The 27,765-nt window shown below is 34.8% G+C and overlaps 1 protein-coding gene across 1 annotated transcript in view; it reads right to left on the bottom strand.

The window, feature by feature from the left end:
• Positions 1–27,765, bottom strand: part of IMMP2L (inner mitochondrial membrane peptidase subunit 2) — an 877,737-nt gene that overhangs the window by 199,226 nt on the left and 650,746 nt on the right. Inside the window, exon 6 of the mRNA XM_032401754.1 lies at positions 8,722–8,824. Coding sequence (XP_032257645.1) covers positions 8,722–8,824 — 103 coding nt within the window. The remainder of the gene's footprint in view (positions 1–8,721; positions 8,825–27,765) is intronic.

The following is a 27,765-nucleotide window of genomic DNA, read 5'->3' as shown; positions in this document are numbered from 1 at the left end:
TTTAAAAAATAATAAAAAATATTCACGATGTGATCAGAGTTCTTCTCAGAAAAATTCTTAGTGACAGGATGGGTTGGAGCAGAATTATCCGGGAGTTGCTGGATCGGGAATCACTTACGGGGTGTAAATGACACGGGGTCTCCAAGGTCCCATCAATAGAACTCCCCTCCTGGCTCCGATTCTGGCCGCTGGATCAGAGAACTGTACTTTCACTCACTCGATCCACCAAGTTTGACAAATTTTAATATACCACAAACCCGCATGGGTCTTTCTGTCAATAATATCTAAAACTGTGGTTACTGTGATTCATTATAGGCTCCCTTTATGGTTCTTTTACACAGAAAAAAAATCACCCCAGTCACTGACAATCAAACTGATCTTTTAATTCTCTTTCAAGTCATTTCAATAAATATAACCAATAAGATGCTGACACAAAGCAGAGTCATTTTTTAAGATTATCTTACAAGCTTTAGGAAAATTTAAAACTTCCAAAGAAAGCTATCTCCCAGAAGCTCAGTCAAAAGACAAAGTCTTTTACGTAGTTTGTTGTTTGCGTATTTAGTAGAGAGCAAAAAATTATCTGATAAATATTTTATAAGTAGATATCCATTGAAATGAGGGCATTCAATCTCAAACCTTGAATCACAGTATATTTAATAGCAGTTTTTTTCTCCTTTTATTGTCTAGACTAGGCAAGAGCAGGTTTTTCTCCTCTTCTGGACCCCTCCTATTTCCCATTTTATTTTTCTGTGAAAACACCAGTCATGTAGACAGACACCAATTATGTCTTACAAATAATAAGATAAAGGTTTCAATTCCACTTTAAAAAAATTCTAAGAGCTTATAAAATTGCTAAATTAATAACACTGCATGGATTTCACCAAATCCTGGCTACTGACCCACTGTCAGTAAATATACATTTCTAATAAAATGAACATGCTTAATTCTGTAACTAAACAGCCCAAAGGAACAGTATCTGCCATAGCAATGAAGTCTAATGACAATTCTGCTGACATTTCTCTTATCTGAAAATGAAGTCATGTGGAAAATGATTTCTACACTAGCAGAATAATTAAGACAGAAAGCAAAATTTGATTTGGTAGAAATGGAAGCTCAGATTGTTTCTGTTCTCAGTGGGGTGTATGGGGGGATGATATTGTTTACTTCACCACTATCTTTAGTTGGCATCATCTTTCCATACTCTCTTTTTTAAATCATACTTTTTTGATGTCCTAACTGTACAGTAACAAATCCAACTAAAAGCAGTACTAATCCCAAGGGACTTTTGTTTCTTTTTGTTGTACTGGCCTTTCTCTGTTTTGAATATTGCTCCAGAGAACAGGCTCTTTACTGACTCTTAGCCATCTTTGGTTATACAGATATTTTTATTATACTGGCATTTCTTTTAACTGGCTTTGGACTTTTTATGAAATGTCTGCCTTTGTCAACATCAACCAAATGAAAATTATACCTAAATAAAATGTGAAGTTGTTCAGTTCCAGCACTGTTTAAGGGGAACTGTGAGAAACAACTGAAGGAAAACACCAAGCTACAGACCTTAAGAATCATTATTTTTCTATAAAATACAGATTATTTTAGTTCCTAACAAAAATTTTAAATGAACAAAAGCATGTACTATAAGAAAACAAGAAAACATCACCAATTAAAGTCTAAGCAACATGTTTCAAAGAAAGTGTGAATAGAACACTTTATTTGGATCCTGTCAACACAATCTAATGACCTTCTTCTTTATTTGAAAATGGCTGATTTTAAAGAAAAGTTACTCTAGCTGCTCAAGAGAGCTTATACAAGGGAAGTGCTACACTTCAACAATAAATAAAATGAAATGTTAATTCATTTTCATATGTCCACAAGATTATTCTGTATTGTATAAGCAGAGTGTTTTCAATGCAGCTGAAACCAATTAACCCCTCCAGGCATAAACCACTTCACAAAACATGCAGCATCTAAAGTGTTTTATGCAATATGAGATTTTACCAGTTATTATTTCACAGATTTCAGAACACTCTGTTCTACCAAATCCTCCTAGGAAATTTTCCAGTTTTTTTCTTACGGGTTTTTAGTACACAAACGTCTACTCTTCTAAGAGGCCCCATCATGCCCCCATGTGGAGCACCTCTTATAAAGTGTTGTGTCTGCCTGGTTGTCTGCCTCCCCTCTAGGCTATCCTTCCTTGAAGTCGAGTCACTCTCATCCCTGCTCCCTCCAGGCATCAGTGCATCCCTGATGACAGAGACCAAAGGTTTGGCAAGACCCACAAGTTCAATGTGCTCCTTATTATGTAGGACTTGAATCTCAGTTCTTATAACCTCTGAACGTTTTAAATGTCTCCCCAGATTCCGTCCCAAATCCTCCCTTTGTCCTGTAGTCTCAAAAATATAAAAACTTCCCTACCTACTATCTTTCTTTCAGCCTTCTTGCATCTCCAAGAATCTTGTTTTGCTGCCCTAATCACATACTGTATTTCTCTTTTACCAAAAATGTATTATGTAGGGAAAAAGTTCAAAACAGGCATGACTAGATAGTAAACCTCTTAAAATGTTCATATCCCACATGTATTACCTAATCTAGCAACCTATCTCTAGTTAATACAATCCTCATCTCTCCTGACCCATTCTACCCATCAGAATCCAGGCCAAAATCAAATGTGGACAAATAATAGATGTTCAAAATGTGCCTTGATGACATAATCGAAAGGCTCGTATGATATAAAAACATAAACTTTGCTCCTCCTCTTTACCTTTTCACTAGTTTTTTTTAAAAAGTAAAAGACTTTGAACTTCATTAGGCTCAAAAGGAATTCTGTGGAATTTTAATCGTCCTTTCAATGATTGCTTATATATCATCACTTGTAGACAATCGTTTCATTTAATTAATAAGTAATATTTCTACTACTCATTTATTCTAAAACTATAATTTCCTGTTAGGTATATTTCCTTCAAGAAAACATCCTAGGGGGCTAATATTTTATTTAATTAGGTATCCGAGAAATAACTGATTAGATTAGCTATTTTCCAAATGACTTGGAACTAAAAAGAATTCATACTTAGTATAACTTGCAGTTTCCATTCTCAGATAAAGGCGGTATATCACGCATGGTTCCTACACCCAAACTGTTCAGTTCTGCTTCATGGTGCCTGCACACAAACTGTTCACAAGGTGACACTATGATCACAAACCCAAAAATCAAAACACGTTTATACATTCTTGGAAAGGCTATCTTTGCCTTGAAGTGTTTAAGCCAAAAGTTCTTTTTCTAATATTCTTTGGTCAATGGAGTAAAAATAAATTACTTGATTTAGATACTAAGTAACTAGAATTATAACACATATTCTTTACAACAAATCACTATACAGCAAACACTGAGAGGATCTCAGTGGCTCGTGACTTCGAGCTAAATGGAATGAAAGAAAAACTTCAAAGAGAGAAAATGTATGAACCCAGTGGAAGACACGGAAAGAGTCACATTTGTGTTTTCACCACAAGGAATGAATAGCTATGAGGATATTTCAAATATAAGTACTGAAATGAATATAGTAAATAGAAGAATGAAATGCCATATACATTTTTAACTGATGGAAAGTCTGCGAATCTGAAATATTTAAAAATTACTATTTGAAAATTCACAACTATGCATGCACACACACAAATACTTTCTTTTAATGTGCTTTTATTTTAATTTTTTAAAATATTTTACTTATTTATTTTGAGAGAGAGAAAGCACGAGCAGGGGGAGGAGGAGAGGGAAAGAGAGAAGCAGACTCTCCCATGAACACGGAGCCCAACACAGGGATCCCAGGACTGGGATCATGACCTAAGCGGAAGGCAGAAGCTTAACAGACTGAGCCACCCAGGCTGCCCCAAATGCACTTTCATTTTAAAGCAAGCAGAAAATTCATCAATATCAATTATAATCAGTTACTTCTGAGTGCTTGCAAAGAACAACAACATGGCTACAGGAGAAAGTGTCTTAATGTTATCTACATGGAAGTAGAGCCGGTGAAGAGAAAGACACTAATTTCATAGAACAAAAGAATTGGTAAGAGAAGAGCTTATCAGATATTCTAAGCAATCATAAACCAATGTATCAGAATCATCAGATATCTTTAATATATAATCCAATAAAATAAAGTAACTGAAAAACACTTCTAGATAATTATTATAGTTTTAAAGGAAGATTACAGAAGCTATTTCTCACACTAGAAATCTAAGCTAAAGTCATACATTAGTGAATCCATATTATAAGATAGGACATTTTCTGTCATTGTGTTATGATGATATATTCAAGAGGTTTGCCATGTAGATATTCCACAGAGATATTTTTCATAATTGAAACATTTCCTACCCAATGACATATGTGATATTTTTCCCTCTGGTCATAGGACCATAAAACATGTTTATAAAACTTAAGAGTCAGAATGAAACTTAGAAGCCATTTACTTTAAACAGCTTTATCCTACTTTTTAAAAGAACTCAGTTTTTTTTCTAATTATAAAAATAATAAAACTTGTTGCAAATCTTTTTTTTTTTAAAGATTTTATTTATTTATTTGAGAGAGAGAGAGAGAATGAGAGAGAGAGAGAGCACATGAGGGGGGAGGGTCAGAGGGAGAAGCAGACTCCCCGCTGAGCAGGGAGCCCGATGTGGGACTCGATCCCAGGACTCCAGGATCATGACCTGAGCCGAAGGCAGTCACTTAACCAACTGAGCCACCCAGGCGCCCCTTGTTGCAAATCTTTTAAAACACACACAAAAAAGTACAAAGGTACAAAAAAGAATCAACCATAGTCATTACATCTGGAAACAATTAACATAATACTATTTATTCTGGTATTTATGCTTTTACTTAAAACAATATCATGAACATTATGTCATGTATGTCACAAATATAATTTTTAATGACTGATAATATTTCAACCTCGGAATGAACCACACTTTATTTAATTATGCTCTTATTTTAGGTTGCTGAGGATGTTTACTAAAATTGTGATGATATATCTTTTGGTTATATATATCATAGGAGTACGATTAAATAAATTTTATCACTTATTGAGATAAAATATATACTTTTTATTATTTATTTAAGTTGGATTCAGAGAAGAAAAAACATGAGGAAATGTAGACCCATACAAGTTAATTGATTGATGATGTCCATAACCAAAATTATCTGATTTCTGTTTCTTCCTATAATGTCATTCTCTATAATTTAAAAGTACAGCTGTTGGATCTTGTTCTTCTGTATGTATTCTATTGCTATATCAATATTGCCATCTTTAAATTCATAATCCATTATTCATCTTTTACTCATAACTATTTCATTCCCTCCTGAAAGTCTCCACAGAGTGGCAATAAAACAAATCAGAAAAGCAAACTGAAATGTTAAAGAATAAATAAGAAATAATAAAACAAACTAGAAAAACACCAGAATGAGACATTCTTTCTTATGCTTCTTTAGATTTCAAGCAACAGTCTACCTGAATATGGAAAAAGTTACCTCCATTATGACTGCTGGTAGGCCACAATTTAAAATAAACTAGGTAAATTCTATTATAATTACTATTCAAAAAGTTAAAGCAGGTAAAACTATTTGGATACACTTCTGAAAATATTTGGGAGGCAAATGAAGGATAAAGACTTCAATCAAAAAGTCAAGATAAGCATCTCAGAGACAATCCTGGCTGCCTTAAGATAGATTATTTACATCAAGCAAACATGCATTCCCTACTTCCAAGGGGAAAAATGAATCAACCATCCAGAAAGCCTAGAGCTTACTGACCTTCCACATATAACCTCCAAGTACACTGATTGATAAGCCAAAATATGCAACTTAGAATTATTGAAAAATATAATAATTTCCAAGTATATATGAATTTTAAAATTCAAAACTATTTTAGTTTTTTAGAATTGCAAAATCTTAGCTTTTATTTTTTAGAATTATAAAAACTTTAAAATAATCACCAAAATATTCCAATAACCATTCATTAATCAAAAATGGAAGAGAGGAAGAGGGGCACCTGGTGCCTCAGTTGGTTAAGTGCCTGACTCTTGATTTCAGCTCAGGTCATGGGCTCCAGGTCCTGGGATCCAGCCCTGTATGGGGCTCGATGATCAGTGTGGAATCTGCCTGAGATTGTCTCTCTCTCTCTCTCTCTCCCATCTCCCCACTCATGCTCTCACTGTCTTTCTCAAATAAATAAATAAAATCTTTTAAAAAATGCAATAAGAAAACTCTATACTCCAATATCACAGTTTAGCTTTAAGTAAGGATTGCAAGTTTTATTTCACTTGTTTCCCCTTTTGTCCTTTTAAGATGTGCTTGGGAGCATCAATATTAATAATTGTTCCTAGTCATAAATGCTATTGGTACACAAAACAGGAGAGTTCATTGTAAAAGTAAAATAAAGATGTCCTGTAACTCATCAAATACAAATAGCTTTATACAGGACATGACAAATGTTTTCCTTCATCCTAGAAATATTCACCTAATTTTGAAAAATAAAAATAAAACTAGTTAAGTGAACGGACATTGATAGCTTAGCCCACCCCATGAACCAAGGGACTTTATGCTTGTTTGTTTGTTTATAACAATTAAAAAGGGAAGAAAACAACCACTAAATTTCACAATGGTTTTGTGCCTCTGACTCTTATTACTGGTCATGTTTTATTGAACAAGTAGACTTCATTTAAAAACACAATTTAAACCAAATGGCATTAAAGTGCTGCACACAAATATATATTGTTTTGCATACTGTAGATTCTTATTGTAATAAACACAATGGGATCCTTCATACATGGTTCTTACTTTCTCTATTTTATTATTTATTTATTTATTTATTTTTAGAGAGAGAGAGCATGCACTCAAGCAGGGGGAGGGGCAAACAGAGGGGGAGAGGGAGAATCTTAAGCAGGCTCTACACTGGGAGCCTGCCGCGGGGCTCAATCTCAGGACCCTGAGATCATGACTTGAGGAAAATCAAGAGTCCGACACTTAACCAACTGAGCCACCCAGGTGACCCGCTTTCTCTTTCTTTGAGAGATATAAATGACAGAGGATATTTCCATAGCTGGTACACCTTCCTGGGTATATTCACAGTTCAATGGTACGAAATGCTATCATTAAGTGCACAACAGAAAACGGAGCCCAGGAAGAGCTTCACAATAGATATGATACACTGAGGGTTACAGGCAATTCCCAGTATTCTGACTATCAACTCTATCATTTTCTCTCCCAAATAAGAAAGCATATGGAATATGATAGATTGACAATAATAGTAATTATATAAGCTATATTGCATTGGCTTTATTTATTCATAAAGAAAAAGCAAAGCAACCTCAAACTCTAGTACTTTATTACGAATACCTAATTATTCACCACACACCCCACACCTGATAACAAAACACAATAATTTTAACACTTGATTTCAGAGTCACTACCCTAACGAATTAAAACCCAAACCAAAGTTAACCAAAATTTTAATGTGGATTTGGCCAACAACATGATACACTCAATAGATTAAATCTCATTGATGAGAGAGAAATAAAACAGCTTTTAGATGATTTATTTTCACTTTCAAGTTGCTACTAAATTTTTTCATAAGTCACTTCTACCACACTCTAAATGACCTACAACATTTCCAATCTGTTCATCCCATCTTTGATATACCCTAAAAATATTAAATTGCATTTTTGTAATAATTACTATTCAAAAGCAAAAAAGACCTTAGAAGGTTTTATTATCATCACTGCAAACCCTCCCCCCAAAAAGAAGTAGGAGTAATCACATATAAAGTTTTCTTCCACTTATCCATACAACACCCACCTCTCTTACTGTACTTTTAGCCAAAGGTAAGTCAAAGTGGCTGATCCTCTAGGGACAATAATAGTGGTCACTCATAATACGTGATAGAAATTGTTTTATAGACCATCAACATTTAGTTTTAGACAAAAGCACGCGGGTAATTGTTTTTGCAAACATATCTGAATGTGCTCAATATTAATTTACACATACATAACAAATATAGATAGGTCTAGCTATAGGAAAAACTAATGAGCTAAAGATGCAAGTTTTTAAACAGACATAGGTAACTAGAAGTCAGGCTCAGTTTCTACTAACTAAAATATTCTTCACTTTACATAATGATTTATTTCAAGAGTTCATAGAGAATTTCCATATGCATTCAAAATGAAAAAAAGTACAAAATATCAGTTTAATCACATATTTCATAGAATATAAACAAGGCATAAGGAATGTCCGCATTTCTGTTATAAATTAAATGCGGACAAAATTTTTGGGACTTACCAATATGATTTCCATCATACTTGCATTTTTGACAAGCGATTTAGAAAACTGATGCTTATAGGTCTTTTACACATTATATCTATTAAACACTAACTGAAAACATAAGGCATAAAGTGTTTCTGTGGAGAAAATAACTAGACCTTCCTACTGGGATTAGTCAGCCCGCTGAAACCATCTTTGGTACTTTATTAAAGGATCTAAGTTCTTTTCTATGAAACACACACACACACACACACACACACACACACACCTTGATAGCTTATATTATCTATATAATATTTATATAAACTGCTTCACTCTACAATTCACGATCATTCTTGGCTGGATTACCTGAGTAACCCACCTGACATAATTTTGTTCCTACATGTATCCAATTATTAGCATGCAACAACATGACTTACCGGCCCAAAAGAATTACTGTCAAAACTGTGTCCATGATGATCACCTTCAACCCAGATGTGACCCCGGGGAACTTTGACATACCGGTTTTTGTGGCCGATGGTTCTAGAAATAAAGAGCATACATAACCACTGAGATAAGAACAGAAAGATCAAGTAGTTGAGCATACAAAGAAACAAAGGGCAAAAATGCTGTTATAAAGATGCAACAGATAATTACAGGCAAACCATGAAGCTACTCTGTAACTTCATTTTTAAGTAACATTGGGTTAGGACCTTGTAAAACCTATGCACAGTATTTTTTTTCACTTTTCTCTAGGTAAGAATTTTGTGCTAAAATATAATGCAGTAGCACTAAATACAATGTTTTACTACCATATTTAATTCTCAATATCCTAAGTATGTGTTTTATGAAATAAGCTCTAACAAAATACAGATCTAATTATTTTCTGACATTTGCTTTTATGTCAATATTCAATTTGATCAACTGTAATCTTCATATTTTTAGTCAAACTTCTCAAACCAACAGACAGCATTTTTCATAACCTCTTAATACTCTAAAAATCAGCATACATGAGAAATAACAACAACAAAACCCTGGATGATCCCTTGTCAGATTTAAACTCAATATCAGCTGAAAATTTTTTATCAGTATTATATTATTTCATAAATTATTCTTGAAAATGAGAAACTTTGTAACAATTTGGAAGACTATTAAAGATTAATGATCAATGATACACATTTAGTGGAACATTCTATATTCCTTTCTTTAAAAGATTTATTTATTTATTTGAGGAGGTGGGAGGGGCAGAGGGAAAGTGAGAGAGAGAATCCTCAAGCAGACTCCCCACTGAGTGTGGAGCCCAATGCAGGGCTCCATCCCAGGACCCAGAGATCATGACCTGAGCCAAAATCAAAAGTCAGACGCTCAACTGACAAGCCACCCAGGTGCCCCAGGAACATTGTATATTCTTAAGGTTGACAAGGAAATGGAATAAGAAAAGGCTCTCTCATACAGTGTTGGTGGCAATATAAAATGATAAAACTTTTTCTCCTATTTGCAATTTGGGACTTATTTTCATCAAATTTGTTAAGAGACTAAAATGTACATGCCTTTGACCTAGTTATTATACTTTTGTGCAGAAATCCATTCCAAAAAAATAATCAGAAATGTGAACAAATATTTATTATCAGGAGTATTCAACACAAACATTTTTTTTAAAGCAAGGCAGACTGCCACATGCAGCGCCCTATTTGGATGTGTCCAGAGTCTTGGAAGCTTGACTACCCTACATTCTACAAATGGACCTGGGCAGCTCGTTTGGAGGTTTCAGCAGGGGAATGCAGCTACTCCTATACCCTTGACTGAAGAACAGTCCTCCTCTATTGCGAAAGGGCCTCCTCTTCCACAGAGAGAGTAGCATGCGTCAGGAGGGATGCACAGGGAGCAGTGAGGGAGGAAAGGGCCCCCCCAGCCAGCCAGATCAGCTGAATCAACTCTGGCGATCAATGGGGTGACAGATATCACAGCCAGATCGCCCTCACATCCTCAACACAAGCTTTTTTTTTTTAAATGCAGGCTTTTTATAACATATATATATTTCCTAAATATTCTACAACATGGGAATGGTTAAATAAATTATGATACAACCAATTTAATAAGAGGAACAAGATCAGAATAAAATATTATCCAATTCTATAATAATAAATTCTTTTGAGGGCAGAGACCATTTTTTTGTTTTGTTTTGTTTTGTTTTGTTTACTCCCCAAAGCATTTGGGAAAATGCTTAGCCTAAAAAAGCTTCTCAATAAATGCTGGTTGAATGAATGAATGAGTGAACGTCACCTCTAAGTCTATAGAATTAAGCACAGAAAGCTTTGTAAGCTATTCTTTGGTGTAGAGTCCCTTTCAGACCATTTTTGTTAGTTAGCAGGTTGTATGTGTGCAGAAGAATACATTAAAAAGAAAAGACTACACATAAATTGGTGCTATAGAAATTGAAACTATTCATTATCTAGAATGGTTTTTAATTTTCAAGATAACTTCAGTGTTGAATTACTTTGCTTGAGATCAGTAAATCATTCATGCAAGGAAGCAATGCTGTGGCCATTAGAAGCCCACAGTAAGTTAATGACTGCCGTTTATTTTTAATTACTACTGGGAAGAAGAGTTTGAGCTTTTTAAAGAAAAGCAAAAACAAGTTTTTTTGCACATCTCACCGTCATATACTCTGTAATATAAGTGTTCTTCAATTAAAATCTGTCAATTAGTTCTGGACATCACTACTGCTTTTATCATGAGATTGCCTCGAAGAACTAATATCCCACATCAAGTGTTAATGATGGGAGAAGACAATTTTCCTTAATTGTTGGCAAGGCACACTTTCCTATTAAGTCCAAACATTGGTTCACCTTATTATGCTGGTTATTTTTGATAGTTAGAAAGAAAACAATTACTCATTTTGTCTCTTCAAGCAGAATTATGAAATAAAACCAGCATAAAATCATCTCTGCAATGAAATGGTAGATGTTAAGTCACGCATATTCTTCTGGAAACCAGAAGAATGATACAAAACTCAGATTCAGTTTCAATGTCATATGAACCAGGGAGTCAAGATACTTGTGATAGAAAATGACAGTATCATAAAATTACCAGTGACAGTTGCACATTTCCTTGCATTGACCATCTTATCTAAAAAATTTGAATACACCCATCTTCCCATCATTTTCTAGCCTCTTATATCGCTTTATTTTTCTTCATTGCAGTTACTAACACTTGACATTCACTTATTGGTTTTTTTGTTTATGGCCTATCTCCCTCCACAACTAGAATGTAAACTTTGGAACTCTGACTTTATTTTTCACTTTCTTTGTATCCCCAGAGCCCAGAAGAAAGGATTGTACAAAGTGTTCAACAAATATTTGTTAAATCAATGACCAAATGACTGAATAACTGAAGAATAAAAAATACTACAACAAAGGCAGAATAATAGGGTGGAAAGTTCAGAGTCTGGAACCGGTTCTAATCTTGCTACTAGAACTCATAAGGAATCTTGTGCAAGTTACTTAGTGTCTACCTCCATCTGCCTATCTTTAAAATAGGATGACTAAGACATACCCCAACTGGGTTGAGATGAAGATCAGTAGTTAAATGAGAATATACTGGAGAGGTTACTAGAGAGCATAGTCTCTGCAATCAGCCTATTTTGGCTTTTCTCTCTGACTGAACACTTTCAAGTTCATGTGACCTTGGGAAAGTTGATGCAACTCTGTCAGTGTTCTCATTTGGAGAACAGAGCAAATAATGGTACCTAACTCAAACAGTTGTTCCATGAATAAAGTGGTATGTATTAAACACTTGATAAATGGATTCTCGCATAGTTGAGACTGTTTTTAAGCACTCAGTATAGTTCTGATATATGGTAAGAACCCAATAAGTGGTAGTTATTATTGCTATTGTCTTGCTTTGTCCACTATTTTCTTTCTTTTCATAATTCAGAATGTATTCAGCCTCCACTATCTATTAGCATCAGTCTCTTAAAATTACCTGAGCTACACTTCAATAATTTCTTTTCCCCATAGTTGCACCGTGACTATAGACAATTTTTTATATTACAATAAATCTTTTTTTTTCTTTTTATTCATATGCCCTTCTGGGATACTCTAAAACTTATATGTGAAAACACAATCTCTTTGTGCGTATTTAAATATGCAGAGAGTAGTAGGTGAAAACACAAATAGATTGTGTTGCATTAATCACTTGCATTTACTAATCACTTGCATTTTTGAATGTCACAGTGCTAATAGGAGTGGTTTACCTTGCTACCAGACAGGTGTGAAAGAACACTTTGAGCTGTAGAACTCTGATAAAATTCATGCCATTTGCATAGTGCATATTTCTCAGGTTTCAATCTAACTTTTTAAAAAATAACCCAAAGTAGCTTTAAAAAATATGATGTTAAAATATCAAGCTGGTTCCTTTTAGGACTGCCAAAGAAATATAATACTCCTAATAGAATTCCTCTGGAGAAGGAATTTTAAATTGCTTTGTGCTTCTGAATTCACATAAAAGAAAGACAAGATAATCTTTCAGGTGATTTAACAGTTAAGTGAGGTGTCAGCATACAAGGTTGTATGTATCTATGGCTTGCAAATAATTTTGGTTTGAGAGTCAAAAATGAGTTTTGTATAGTATTTTAACTACCTGTCTACAAAGGCATTTTTAGTACTAGCTTTACCAAGACAAGTTACTAGGTTTTATAAATGGAATAAAGAATGATTGCCTTCAATTTGATTTGACCTTGAAAAACATTTTTAAAAAAATTTCAGCGTCTTTTGAGTGTCATCAGTTGAATACAAAATTATCAATATAAGCCCTGATACCACAAGAGGGAAACAAATTCATATTTAAAGTATTTCCCAAATACACACACAAATACTTGTACATTCTTAACTTGGGTGATTAGTATTAATAATTCATGATTTATTGAAGTATTTTTATTTCTTTATTTTTCAAACAATTGTATTGATTATTCTCATTGTCCAAAGTAGTGGCTTCCCTGAATATGTTTACTACTCCCTGGATCCTAGAACCCTGGTTTTCATTATCCTGAAGGGACTAGATGTCAAGGGCTCAAGACTCAGCAAGATCAGGAATTGGAACTAGATCTCTTTCAACATCATCATCACTGATAGACTGGACTAGGAAAAAAAATAATCTGCCATCAGGAAAGGAAAACAAGAAGGACACTTGTCTATCAAGGTTTGGCATCTAGAAGAGACAATAATTCTCCCTTGAGAATCCACATCCTGCTCGCAGATGAGATTGGGGTTCAAATTCACACTGCTTGTGTAGTCCAGGAAAATTAAGAGTTAACTTTAATTGGCCCCAGGAATCTGGCAGAAGGAAATATGAATCTCTTCAAGAAAAATCATTCATTTCAGAGTTTTCAGGTTTTCTATAGGTAAGTCCCAGCCAGTAAGAGCTCATAATCCAAAATAACACAATTCACAAGGAAACAGCCAGTATTAATGAGTCAAGGCAAACAATAAACAGCAGAATTAGATCCCCAGGGACTTAAAATACTAGATTTATCAGACATAGAATATAAATTATACATATTCAAATATTTTTTAAGAATTAAAAAGGGAACTTTTAAAATAAATGAGCAAGAAACACTACCCTATTTTTAAATGACAGACATTTGAAAAAGAATCAAATAGAACTTCTAAATTTTAAAATGCAGTGGACCCTTGAACAATGTGGGGGTTGGGTGCTGACCGCTCCTCCCCAGTGCATTAGAAAATCCTCATTAAATTTTTGACTCTCCCAAAACTTAACTATTAATAGCTACTATTGACCAGAAACCTTTCTGATAACATAAGTAGTCAACTCACACCTATTTTTAGTTATATGTATTCCATACTGTATTCCTACAACAAAGTAAGCTAGAGAAAAGGAAATGTTATCAGGAAAATCATAATGAAGAAAAAATAATTTATAGTAGTGTACTATGTTTATCAAAAGAAATCCACATACAAGTGGACCCACCCAGGTCAAATCCATGTTATTCAGGGATCAACTGTATATAATTAAGTAGGTGGACAAAAAGCAGATTCCTAAAAGCTAAAGAAAAAGTTATTTAGAATTTAGAACAGAGAGGTAAAGAAATTAAAGAAAATATAAAGATGTTAACAGACATAGAGAACATTGCTAGGAAATGTAACATAAGTGTAATCAAGTCCCAAAGGAAAAGAATAAAAGAAAACAAGGAAAGGCAATATTTGAAGAGATAGTGGTAGAGAACTTTTCAGAATTGATGAAAGCATGAATTCAGAGTCTGCAAAGTGAACCAACCACAAGAAAAGTAAGTATGAAGAAATCACACCTTGATACAACGTAATGAATTTGTAGAACCCTAAAGACCCTCTTGCCTCCACAAATTTTTGAGACACTGCCAGAGAAAAAAAAAGGTAGGCTATCTTTAAACTAACAGCAGAGTTTCTATACTAGGGTATAATTTACATGAAATATAACCCAGTCATTTTAAGTATACAATTCAATGAGATTTAACAATCTATACAATCATATAATCATTAGATCAAGATATAAAACACTCAAATTATCCAACGAAGTTTCCTCACGCCCCTCAGCAGGCCCATCTACCCTCACTCATATCCTTGGCTCCAGGTAACTGGGCTGAGCTGCTCCTATCACTACAGTTTTGCCTTTCTAGACTTTCCTACAGATGATATCTTTCAATATGTATTCTTTTATTTCTGGCTTGTTTAAAGTAATCTAATGCTTTTGAGATCAGTTCATGATGTTGCATGTACTAGAAATTTGCTACCATTTTTTTCTTAATAATATATAGATATACAGTTGGTTTGTCAAGCAATAGTTCGTGGACACTTGGGTTGTTTCCAGTTTTTGGCTATCATCAACAAAGCAGCTATGAATATTTCAGTATATATATTCAGGTGGACAAGTATCTATAAGTGAAATGGTTGGGTCATATGGTAACTGAATGCTAACCTGTCTTTTCCCTAATGACTAATATTTCTGAGTATGCATTTGTCATTTGCTTTCTTCCTTGGTGAATTATTAAAGCTTTGAAAAATGAAATTCAGTGGTTTGCTTTTTATTATTGAGTTGTATAACTTCTTTATATAATCTGGATATAACTCTTATCAGATGTATGTTTTTGTAAATATTTTCTCCTAATCTGTGGCATGTTTTTTTAACTTTCTTAACAGTTTTCTTCAAAGAACAAGCATTTTTAATTTTCATGAAGTTTACTTAGCAATTTTTTTCTAATATATGCTTTTTATGCCATAAGAAATCTTTGCCTAATCCAAAGTCACAAAGCTTTTTCTCTATTTTTTTCTCTCTACCTTTCTAGTTTTAGGTCTTTTTAAAAAATATGGTACAAAAGAAAGTTCAAGTTTAGTTTTTCTTTTCTTTCTTTCTTTTCTTTTTGTATATGGATATCCAGATTTTCTAACCCCATTTTTTAAAAAGATTATTCTTTCTTAATTGAATTACCTTGTGCTATGGATTGAGTTATATCCCCTCAGAATTCATATGTTGAAGCCCTATCTCCCACACGGAGATGGGGCCTTTGGGAGATAAGTTTAGATGAGGGCAGAAGGGTAGGGCCCCCATGAGAGGATTAGTACCCTTATAAGAGACTAGGGAGAGCTAGAGTAATCGATCTCTCTTCTTCCTCCCTACTCTCCACCCCTACTCTCTCGCTCTATCTACCACGTGACAACTTATACAAATAGCATGCAGAAAAGGGGGAAAGTGATTGAAAATAAATTTTTCTAAGGTTTTTGATTTTTTCTAGTGAAGAGTAGAGATATTTATTATCTTTGGACTTTGTTTGGTATGCATTTAAATAATTTTAGGAATCATAGTGGAAATGTAGTCTATAACTCCCCAACCCAGTAGACTGAAAAGAGAATTTAAAAATCCCAGTTAATGCAGGGGTGCCTGGATGGCTCAATAAGTTAGGCTTCAGACTCTTGGTTTCAGCTCAGGTTGTGCTCTCATGTGTCGTGAGATCAAGCCCCATGTCAGGTTCCACACTCAGTGGGGAGGTCTGCTTGAAGATTCTCTCCCTCTGCCTCTCCCCGACTCGTGCATGCTCTCTCTCTCTAAAATAAATAAATCTTTTAAAAAAAAAATCTCAGTTAATGCAAAAGAATGCAGAAAATTAAAAAGTAAGTAGAAAAGGCAGGATCAATAGAAAGCACAAAATAAGATGGTATTTAAATATATCACTAATCATAATAAAAGTAGATGAACTAATATAGCTAATTGAAAAAAACTATTGTCCAACTGTGAAAAATTATAGCTACATGCTGCTCAGAAGAGAGACACATAAAACAAAAGGCTACAGAGAATTTGATAATCATAATAAAATGATAAATCAGGAAAATAATAGCTTCATTAGCACCCAAACAAAATGAGATCAGGTCTCTGAGGCAAGATTAAAGTGTTTATGGGACCTGATCATGAAACCACTGATGCTTATTTTATCCTATAGAAGTATTTTAAGCAGGGAAGTGAGCTTAAAACTCTTTAATGAATAGAGTTAAATTTTGCTTATTAAAATCCATGCTCAGGGTCAATATTCTAAAAAGTCCAAAGATCTCTGCTATAACAACATGGTAAGCTTTTCTACTGTTCAACATACCCATTCTCTCTTCTAACTTTAAATGCTGCCAATTGTTATATTTGCTTAGTATAAAAATGCTAAGGTATGGAGACTCAATACTCCCTTCCTTGGAGCTTGCATTGAATTAGAAATGGCATGTAATTAAAAATAATAAATGTATGTAATTAATAGAGGGTGAATTTAAAAAAATTAGGTGATAATATTTCTCAGAAGTTGAATCACCTAGAGCTACCTGTAAGTGAGGACATTTCTTAAGATCACAGTTGGAAAGACACCAGCAATGATCTAATAAAACTCCTCTTGGTATACATAAAGTAGAGGCAAAAAGCATTTAGGTGAAGTCGCCTAGTTAGTTAGTGGCAGGGCAAAGACTATATAAACCAGATTCTATAATTTCCTTTCCATTGCACCACGGATCATAACTATTTGAGATTCCAAAGAATAGGTCTTAACATCTTTTCAGTAGGAAAAAAAATGAAATGTCATTCTCTAAATAGACTGCAGATTGTTGCTAGGTGATTAGAGCAAATCTATTTAGTTCATTTAAACAAGAAGTAAGGTTTATACATCTTCACAATAAAGTTGCAGAATTAATTTTATAAGTTTAATATGAATGCTCTTAGTACAGCTAAGAATTTTTTTAGTGAATATTCCTGATGTACTTTTTTTTTTCTAAATTTGGATTACAGGATTTCCTTAATAGAATGTTTTCTCCTGTTAAACATACATCTTAAAAATATCTATGGCTGTCCATAAAAATCACTGTAGTTGTTAGTGAAAACTTGAGAAATATATCAACATTTATCAAACATTAGATTCCATCCATGCTAGGTCAGGCCACATATATAATACATACTTAGGCTATGCTAATCAATCCAGCAATGAGGTGGCAGTTTAAGCTGTGTTACCTTGTGAGTTAGGATTAGTTTATGAGGATAAGCTTATCAACTCTGTGAGAATGTGGACTCTGCTTTTTCTCTCTTGTTAGAAACAAACATTTGGGCGTGTGGGTGGCTCAGTTGGTTGCGCGACTGCCTTCGGCTCAGGTCATGATCCTGGAGTCCCGGGATCAAGTCCACATCGGGCTCCCTGCTCGGCGGGGAGTCTGCTTCTCCCTCTCCTGCTCCCCCCTCTTGTGCTCTCTCTCTCTCTCTCAAATAAATAAATAAAATCTTAAAAAAAAAAAGAAAAGAAACAAACTTTACTGAATGACTACTACATGAAACACTATAACGGGTGTGCATGAGGGCACAGAAAATAATAAGATCTTGTCCCTACTACCAAAATTATAACTTCTACCATGATTCAAACATAAGCAACTAAAGTCTGTGAAATACATATGATAATCTAAACTACCATAGATGAAATTTAACAAGTTGGAAGCATCTGCAAGAAAATAATTTATGAAAGGAGGAATAAATAAATGAGCGAATGTCAAATGTTTCTAACCGCATAGGTGTTCAAAGGATGGTATTATTTTAGTCTGAAATAGGCAGGAAAGGCATTATGAATATCTGAATCAAGATATGAAGAAGGGATAGATAAAAGCTAACAGGTAAAGAAGGTAGTATGTAATTCAAATCCCATGCTCTTACAGAAAAAAATATTTCCTTTTCCTTAGTGCATTATTTCTTGGAAATACAGCATCATAAATTAAGGGGAATATTTTATAAGCCACTTTATAAATGAAGACTTCCAGTCATTACAGTAGGATGGAAAGTTAAACATACTTAAATTATTTCATTCTAAAGATATTATTATTAATTTTTTCTCTTATTCTCCTTAATTTCTTCTTATTCTTCTATTCCAAATGCTATTATAATACATCTAGTATTAACTTATCTTAGATCATATTAAGTCAAAATTTTTAAGTAGATAAATGTATTATTGAGTTACAGCATAATTATAAACATTTATATAAGCTATTTGAATATAGAAAAGATAATTCCACATAGCAAAGGTAAGAATGTATCTAACTTGCAGATATTTCAAATTAGTTTTTGCTAAAATGATAAAACCATGAAATGCCAAAGGTTTAAACACCATAATCAGTTTACCTACTGTTAAACTGGATCTTATCAGGAGTACCAATAGTGACTGATATCATTATTCCATGTAAAGCTTCCTAGCAAACCAATTTAAATAAAATAGTGGGTTTGTAATGCATAATTTTATTTTTTCAAAAAAATCAGTATTTATTATAAATGGTATTGTTGCACTTGTTTACAAAGTCCTCTCTCAAAATAATCTCCTGGGTATCTGTATCATTCATCATTTACTTTAGTAGGTTTTTCCCACATGCTATTTATACAGGGGGAAAAACACATTTCAGTGCTTTTTAATGTAAAGTCCTTAGATATTGGAGGAAATATGAACAATTTTCCATCTGTTTGCTCTGATCTCAGTCTTGCAGCCTGAATATTCCTTTTAACATTAAAAGGAATGTATGCTATTTTATTTACTTCCTACAAACAAAATTAATGAGCCTTTGGATTAATTACTAGTAATTAATTTTTAAATCACTAGTAATTGATTACTAGTAATTAATTTTTAAATCACCATTTTTTTAAGTTTTAATTACACACCAATAACATTTCTAAATTCGACTACATCACGAGAAGCAATTGGAATTTGGTTAAATTTGAATTGAGACCCTTCTTTTTACATGACCAATATTGTAAAATAGTAGAGCTACCTAATTAATGTCAGCAGGGATTCATTTAATCATCAATCATTTCTTCAACCGAATATTCCTTAATATATCTTTATTTAACAGTTTTATTCAAACAAATAGTATTAGAGAAAATATAATGACTTCGTAAAAGTCACCATACTAGATTACACATTTGACAGCTACAGATTACTCTTCATAAAATATAAACATGAATAATATAGGTTTTAGGAAGTACCGAATAGGAGATCTTGTTAATTCAAGCCCTACTTGTTTCAGCCTACATGAATCTGTATTATAAAACCATATTATAATGTCTAGAATACCAGAATACCATGTAAACATGTGAGTGAATTGCTTGAAAGTCAGAAAAGACATTTTTCTTTCCCCCTACATAGGACTATGATGTGGTGGCACAGTCCTGACCAGTGAAGACTCTGGACTACAGAGCATGAATAAAATTATGGATCAGAATGCCTGCATGCCGAGTTGTTTTGTTGTAAACATAAAGCTTATCTAAAGCTTCCTGGGATATTTTGTTTCATACTTATCCTTGAATATTTGCTATCAATGACCTAAGCCTCAAGTAAGTAGAGAGCAATCCTCTCAGCTTCCAAGAAATGTGCTCTTGAGCGTAAGCCTGACTTTTCCATTATGGAAGACAAAATTCAGGGACTGTTTAATTCAGATAGGAAGAACAGGAAGTCACTTTTAATGAGAACTTATTAAACTTCTAACATAACCCAGAATAATACTAAACAGCATAAAATAGACTTCTATATCCACTGAGTTTGTAATGGGGAATGTCTGACTTGTAAGAAATCAGATTCATGTGGATAACATGAATCTTGAAAAGATGTGATTGCTCATATTGCTGTGTCATATAAATTGAGGAGACAGTCCTCCACAGTCACATCTTCTAGATATTCTGCTATGTAGACAAACAGCTGTCTTCTTAAAGTAAATTTTTAAATAATATAAATCACCATGTGAAACTTGAAACCAGAGAGAAAACCCATAGCTAATCTCCTTCCTGGACTCCTGCAGTCACTTTCTCGCTGGTTTTTAGGTCTCTATTTTCCGCTATTTTTATTTTTTATTTTTTTTATTTTATTTTTTTTAAAGATTTTATTTATTTGACAGAGAGAGCACAAGCAGAGTGAGAGAGAGGGAGAAGCAGGTTCCCTGCCGAGCAAGGAGCCCGATGTGGGACTCCATCCCAGGACTCTGGGATCGTGACCTGGGCCGAAAGCAGCCGCTTAACCGACTGAGCCACCCAGGTGCCCCTCCACTATTTTTAGTCATTCGCCACACAAGTCTAATCGTGTCATACTCCTGCCCTGTTGAAAAGTTTCCAATGGCTTCCCATCACACAGAATAAAATCCCAATTGCTTACTGTGAACCTACAAGCCCTTACATCCAAGATTCCCAGTCTTGGCACTCTACATAGGTTGAGCCAGAAAATTCTTAGTCAAGAGGAGCTATCCTGTGTAATTTAGGATGTTAGGTAACAACCCTGGCTCCTGTTCACTAGATGTCAATAGCAATAGCATCCCCTTCACAGTTTTGACAACCAAAAACGTCACCAAGCTTTGCCAAATATCTCCAGGATGGGTGTGGGGGCACAAAACTGACCCCTCTGGGAATCACTGCTTTACAGGATCTGTTCCTTCACTACACCTTCAGCCTCAACTCCTCTTGCTCATTTTACCTCATCCACACTAGCCTCTTCGATGTTCCTTCAACACACCATGAGACCTCTTGACTCTGGCCCTTTTCTGCACTTGCTATCCTCTGCACGAAATGTTCTTTGCATTCTGTGTCCCTGTTTAATTCTTGTATCTAAATAGCTCCTCGTCACCCTCTACCCCTTAGCGTACTTTTCTTCATAGCACTATCTGTTCCCTGGCTTTATAATCTGTCTCATGGTTTACTTGATTTTTGTCTATCTTCTGGACTTGACTGTAAATTCTAAGGAGGCAGAGACTTTAAATGTCTTGTTCAACACTGTCTTCCTAATTCCTAAAGTTAGGAATTAGGAAGTGCCTGTCTGTATTCTCGATAGGTGCTCAATAAGTATATATTGACTAAATGGATGAGTGCGAATTCTGGTAGTAGCCCTCTTTATAATACTATAAAAAAATAAGGTCACTCTCTTCCTCATTTTTGACAATAGCATCATATAGTATCTTGAACTGAAAAGGATTTTATACCTTCAAACAACACAGTCATTTTACAGATAAGAAATTTGAGACCTGGAGAGATGAGTTTCTCAACAGTAATTGACTTAGTTTGCGATAATTGATCTTTAAAAATCAAAATGATGAATACCAAATTTTAAAGCTTCTCATTATTGTCTTCCTTATGGGCATTTTACTCACATTGATGGAAGCTTCATTTACAAGTTAATTTTTTTAGGGAATTTGAATCAAACATATGTATAGGTATTGAATATAAGGTAATTATTTAAGAAGGCTATCAGTTGCCATCTTGATAAGTGAAGATCATTTTGCCTTAGATTTTTAGATAGGAAATTTCCTCAGTAACATACCAGATAGTAAAAGGAATCATTGAAAAAAAAATTAATGGCTTATAGTTCATAGAAATGTAATTAATTTATAATTATAAACTAAAATAACTCAAAATGTATAAAGTATAGAATTAGATAATTGGCATCAGCATCTGAATGGATTCATTTTATGGACTTTGTAAACTAATTTGATCAAAGTGTGTTCAGGAAGAATAAAAAGTTAAGTGTGGCAAAGCCTCTGACATCAAGAAACATAATATAGAGCAAAGGATGATGTACATAGAAATTACAACACAAAGCAGAACATGATAAATGCTGGATGTGAGATATAATGAAGATGATGATGATAAAGTACTATTTACTGAGTACTTATTATGGACCAGGTAGTATAGTAAATGACAGTAATGTAGGCTTTGTCAAATAAAGAAAATAGTAAAGGATTTGAACCCAGATACACAAAGCCTGTGCACTTAATGACTACTGCACCCTCCTTTAAGAAAAAGATTAATTCTGACTGAGCTGATCCTGATCTGGGAAATTAGAAAAATATGAATATGGGCATGAGTGGTATAATATGTGACTAAAAGCATGTAGATGATAAAGTGTATCAAGGATTCATGTTAGAAAAACCCTGAATTCTTTGGTTAGGCTGGAATGCAGTTTAGTGGAAGCTAGCAAATGTACATGGTAAGATGGGGATGGACTGACTGTAGAGAAACTTAAGTATCAATCTAAGAAGTACATACTCTATTTTGTAGGCAATGGGGGACACTTGAAGGGTGTTAATAAAAAGTGACAAGACCTTGTCACACAAAATTATCTTCATAGGACTAGCAGCCCAGGGCAAAATGGACACAGCTGAATGTTCAGCTGCCAATGAAAACCATTCTTCCAGATACATTCAAATCCACTAATCTCCTCCATAGTGGAGTCCTTGCTTTCTGCACATACCAGGCTCCTACTGATTATAGAGACAATATTTCAGTGTACATGATGTGCGGCCACTTCACTTTGGGGTGATGGTTCTTATTGAGACCTAATTGCGTTCATCTCACCCCCTTGTTTGGGGGGCTTGCTATATAGACAGATCGCCAGGGAAGCACAACATTTAAGTACTTCAGCTTCACAGCTCTAGCATATCATAGGTTAAATGGCTATTTGCCAATGAAAGTGAGTCCAAGAGAAGCATATGTTCTCCCTTAAGCACCAGATCCACATAATTAACATAATCTTCATATCTTCTGATTGTATTTCTATCTCATTCTAATAAAAGCAATCCTGTTTCACCCTTATCAAAAATCATCCCACTTAGATAATAAATGCTTATAATTATATCCTCTTCATGATTACAAAATATCACTTTGATTAGATGAAGTAGGCTTACCATGGAAACCACTACATCCACCTAAACCCTACTTTGCTGTTTACTGATAGTTATGTATCATATTTTGTAACCTGCTTTGCAGTTGCACAACTATTACTAACAGCTTTCCCTTTTACAAATAATCAGACTGACCACAATACCTTAAAAAAAATGTTTTGGAGCTCATCATTCTCAAGTCAAAATTTTGCATGATTCCTTTGTCATATGGGTTCTATCCTCAGCACCATAATATTATTAATCTTTAAGTCATGGTCATGTCTGTGATTGCCCTGTAGATTTGTTTTGGATAGAATATTAGGATCAGAAAATTTTAATTATTACTTTTCTTTATTTTTAAAAACTGTCCTATCATGTCTTCCCCATAAGGGAAAAAAAAAAGTAAAAAAAGGCTGAATACATTCATTTCCTCCAAATTTTTAATTATAATATATTTTGTCTGGGTAGTTGTTCCTAATAGATATTTAGAGGAATATACAGCCCATCTTGAAATGTCTGGGAAGATATTGCAGACTAGGTAATATCTAAAACCAACAGATGAATCAGTTAGCAAAAAGAAGGTTAGGGAAAGGCATTTCAGGCAAAAGGGAAGCACGTTCAAAGGCAGAAAATGAGACATCAGAAAGTGCCTCATAGGTAAATACTGGAAGAACCCTGAGTTCTGTGGTTTGGCTAGGATGTCGGTGTGAAGGTAAGTATGGTGTCATATTTCAAAGACATTAGAAATCCTCTTGTCCAACACAATCCAGATTGATATTTGTCAGATTGATATTTTTTTAAGTTGGCAAGGCATGGAATTATCCTAAAAAAATCATACATTAATTATACTTTTTTTTTTTTTTTTTTTTTAGAGAGAGAGAGAGATGCCCTGTGAGTGCAGGATGGGCTGAGGGACAGGGAGAGAGAGAATATTAAGCAGGCTCCAAACCTGGTGCAGAGCCCCACACGCAGCCCCATTGTACGACCCTGAGATCATGACCTGAGCCGAAATCAAGAGGTAGACACTTAAACGACCGAGCCATCCAAGCACCCCTCACACATTCATTTCTTAATTATATCATTGTATTACGAAACATATAACGCTCAATTAATTCAATCTCTTGAGATAAGAAGTCCTTCTCTTTGGGTTGAAGCTCGGAAGTTGAAGCTCTGATAAGTCTTTTCTAAACTGTATTCATACAACACTGTTTAGAATTCCCAGTTTTAGCTTCCTTATGTTGGAATGAAAACTTAAAAATGATATTTGTGACAAAATCTGAATAAAGAGTCCTAGGCTTTTACAAATTTTTCCCAGGCATTCACAGTTGTCTGACCACACGTGATAGCTATTTAAAAAAGAAAACTCATTGTACATTTGTCTTTCAAGACATTTGACTTTTTTTTCTTATTCATATTTCATCAATTCGTATAATAATTCAAGTAAATGTGTACCATAGTAGGTACAACTAGCATAAATATGTCTGGGAATCACCACAACTGATTTCTTTAGGCTGCACATTTCAGTGGGTGGGAACAAGAATCCACAGTATTACTAGGGTGCAACGTTTCAGCTGTGAACATGCTAGGTCATAACCTCAGACAAATGTTTTACAGAAGCAACGAAGAGCTTGAGTGAATCAAGGTGGTCCAGGAGAAGGATTCGTTTACAAGAGCATCTGTTTGGTTCAGTGTGACAGAATAGAAGACAGGAGAATGCAACGCCAACAAGAACTGTGGTTGGAAAGAAAAGCCAATGAGCACTGTGAGAGAGATGCTCAAATCAGGGAGCTTATTTGGAAAGGCGGTCTGTCTGATCGGGGCTTCGGAACATGGATTCTGCAGCTTGTCTGCCTGGGTTTGAATGCTGTCTCTCCACTTATTAGCCATGTCACCTTGGGCAAGTTACTTAACCGTTATTTAGTGAGTCAGTTTCCACAATTAAAAAAAAAAAAAAATTTGTTACTCATGAGGTGTTGTTAGGATTAGATGAGTTAATATTGTAAAATATGTGCTGGTCCAAACAGGTACTCAATCAACATCAACTTCATTATATATGAAAGTGATGACAAGTAACAATTTCTAGATTTACTGTCCCAGGACATGGTCATGACTTAATATATGTAAAGTGCCTTGAACAGTGCTGCCATGTAATACAATTTTTATATTAATTTGTTGTTGTTGTTGTTGTTGTTGTTATGGGCCATTTAAAGGTTTTAAATGATAGAGCGATCAGAGTTGTATTTCAGAAGGAACAATGCCAACAGTGAGAGGGAGGGGCTGAGGGGTGGGGGGGAGCAAACCCCAAAGTGGGAGAATGCTTAGGAGGTTATTGGTGCTGAACATGGACACCCCCAGGATGGAGAGGTAGTTAAGAGTCAAGAGGCTCCAGTGGCAGAACTGACAGCAGCTGCTTCTTGATTGGATATGGCTCACGAGGGAGAGGGAGGAGGTTGATCATGTGTGCTCTCTTCTATGCAGCTGCATTCAAACATTACTTCTGTTTTGGTTTATGGGTATCCTCAGGAAAGTAGTAAGAAAGTCAAAGCAGATATTTCTAAGAAATTCACAAAATCGGCTACAAAAGGAGAAAAAGCCTTATCCTTAGAAACAGTAGCTCTGCATCTAGCAACCGCAGTGTCCAGAGTGAACTGACCCCTTTCTTATTAAGCCATCAACTTCTCTCTCCCCTTCAAAATTATTTATAGTTTAGTATCACTAAACCATGCAGTCATTCTTTGAAGATCCAGGTATGAGAAGTCTTGTGGAATAATTCTTTGAACATCTTTCCTTTAATATGAACTTGCTGGATAACTGATTTAGTGTTCACTCTACTGAGAAAACTCTGTACAACAAAGTTGAGTAGTAAAAGCATTATGCTCTTTCTATTGAAATGTAAAAGGCTTTGAGGATGTTTCAGATATTTCTGTGTATAGTCTTCCCTGGAATCAGGCAAATATTGATACTTAAGATGTATTTAAGGTTTCCAGAATCACACAGAGTGAGAAAGGTACCCTCTCCTTCAAAAACTGTCAATATACCCTCTTTATTGTGTAAAAGACAAAAATTAATATTTGGCTAGATAGGTAATTATGTAACTACCAAAGCCCTGTTTTCAACTATTTACGCTTAGAAGCTTTTTCACATGTATTTGGATTTTTTGTGTATTAGAGGGCTTAGAGAACGGGGATAACAATGTTACAGAAAGCTGTATCTATGGAGTAGTAAAATAACTGGATTCACAAGTGAAATTTAAATTCTCACTTCACTTCATTTAATAAACATTTACTCAGTACCTTGTAGGTACCACGCGCTGGGATATAAAACTGAGCAAAAAATAGATACAGACCATCTTTTCAAAGAACTTCAAATCTAGTGGGAAAGAGGGACATTAATCATGTACTCACCCAAACGTGCTAAGACCTTAGCTGTGCTAAAACTGAAAGAAAGGTATGCGAAGCCGCAAATACTTCTAACGGGAATCTGACCTAGTCTGCAAGAGTGAAGAGAACTGCAGAGAGAAGGGCATTTCAGGTAGATTGAGAGCATATGCAAAAGTCCTGTTTCTAGAGGAAATCCTGGGCATTTTAGTAACTCCAAGAAAGTCAGAGTGGCAGGAAGGCCAAGAGAGTGCGAGAGTAGTACAAAATGAGGGAGACGTCATGAGCAGTGACCAAACTGTGGTGCACTTTGCTGGGAGAAATAAGAATATTAGTGCAATGATTTTGTTTATTCACTTGGTTAGGTGCCTGAATAAATAGTTTAGTCAAGGTAGATGAGATAATTGCATACTCACTCAGAAGAGAAATGAGTTCATTTTATACAGAAATTCACTTATTGATGGCCCTAAAAGTAGTACCTTATGAGGCATGATAGGGTGTAATGAGGTTATATGACTTTCACCTAAAGGTTCTTGAGAAAACTTCCAATGCATTAGCAGTCAGAGTACAACGTCATGAAGTTACTCGACTTCTGCCCAGGAACGAGGAGGCTATATTAAAGCAAAATTTTGAAGAAGGAAACATTCATCTGTAGAGCCTTTTATTTTGGTGAACTTCCTTCTCTTTCAGAGGCTACTATCTGGACCTGATGTGAACTGCCCCAACCTCCAGGCCTTCTGGAGCTCTCCTCTACCCTGATGCAGCTCTACAACAGCAACCTTCCACTCCATTCATCCTTCTCCATCCCCTACCTGCAGACACCCAGGGATTATACCATTCCCTCTGTCCAACAAGCTATATCTTCAATCCCCAGGGAGAGGGAAGAGCAGAGAGATTCTTACTCTCACAAGTTAGGAGAAGAAGC

The sequence above is a fragment of the Phoca vitulina genome, unplaced genomic scaffold (genome assembly GCF_004348235.1).
Source record: "Phoca vitulina isolate PV1807 unplaced genomic scaffold, GSC_HSeal_1.0 scaffold4, whole genome shotgun sequence".
In the NCBI taxonomy this organism is placed as follows: Eukaryota; Metazoa; Chordata; class Mammalia; order Carnivora; family Phocidae; genus Phoca; species Phoca vitulina.
Note: the sequence above shows the minus strand (reverse complement) of the source record. Positions and strands in the feature narration are given on the sequence as shown.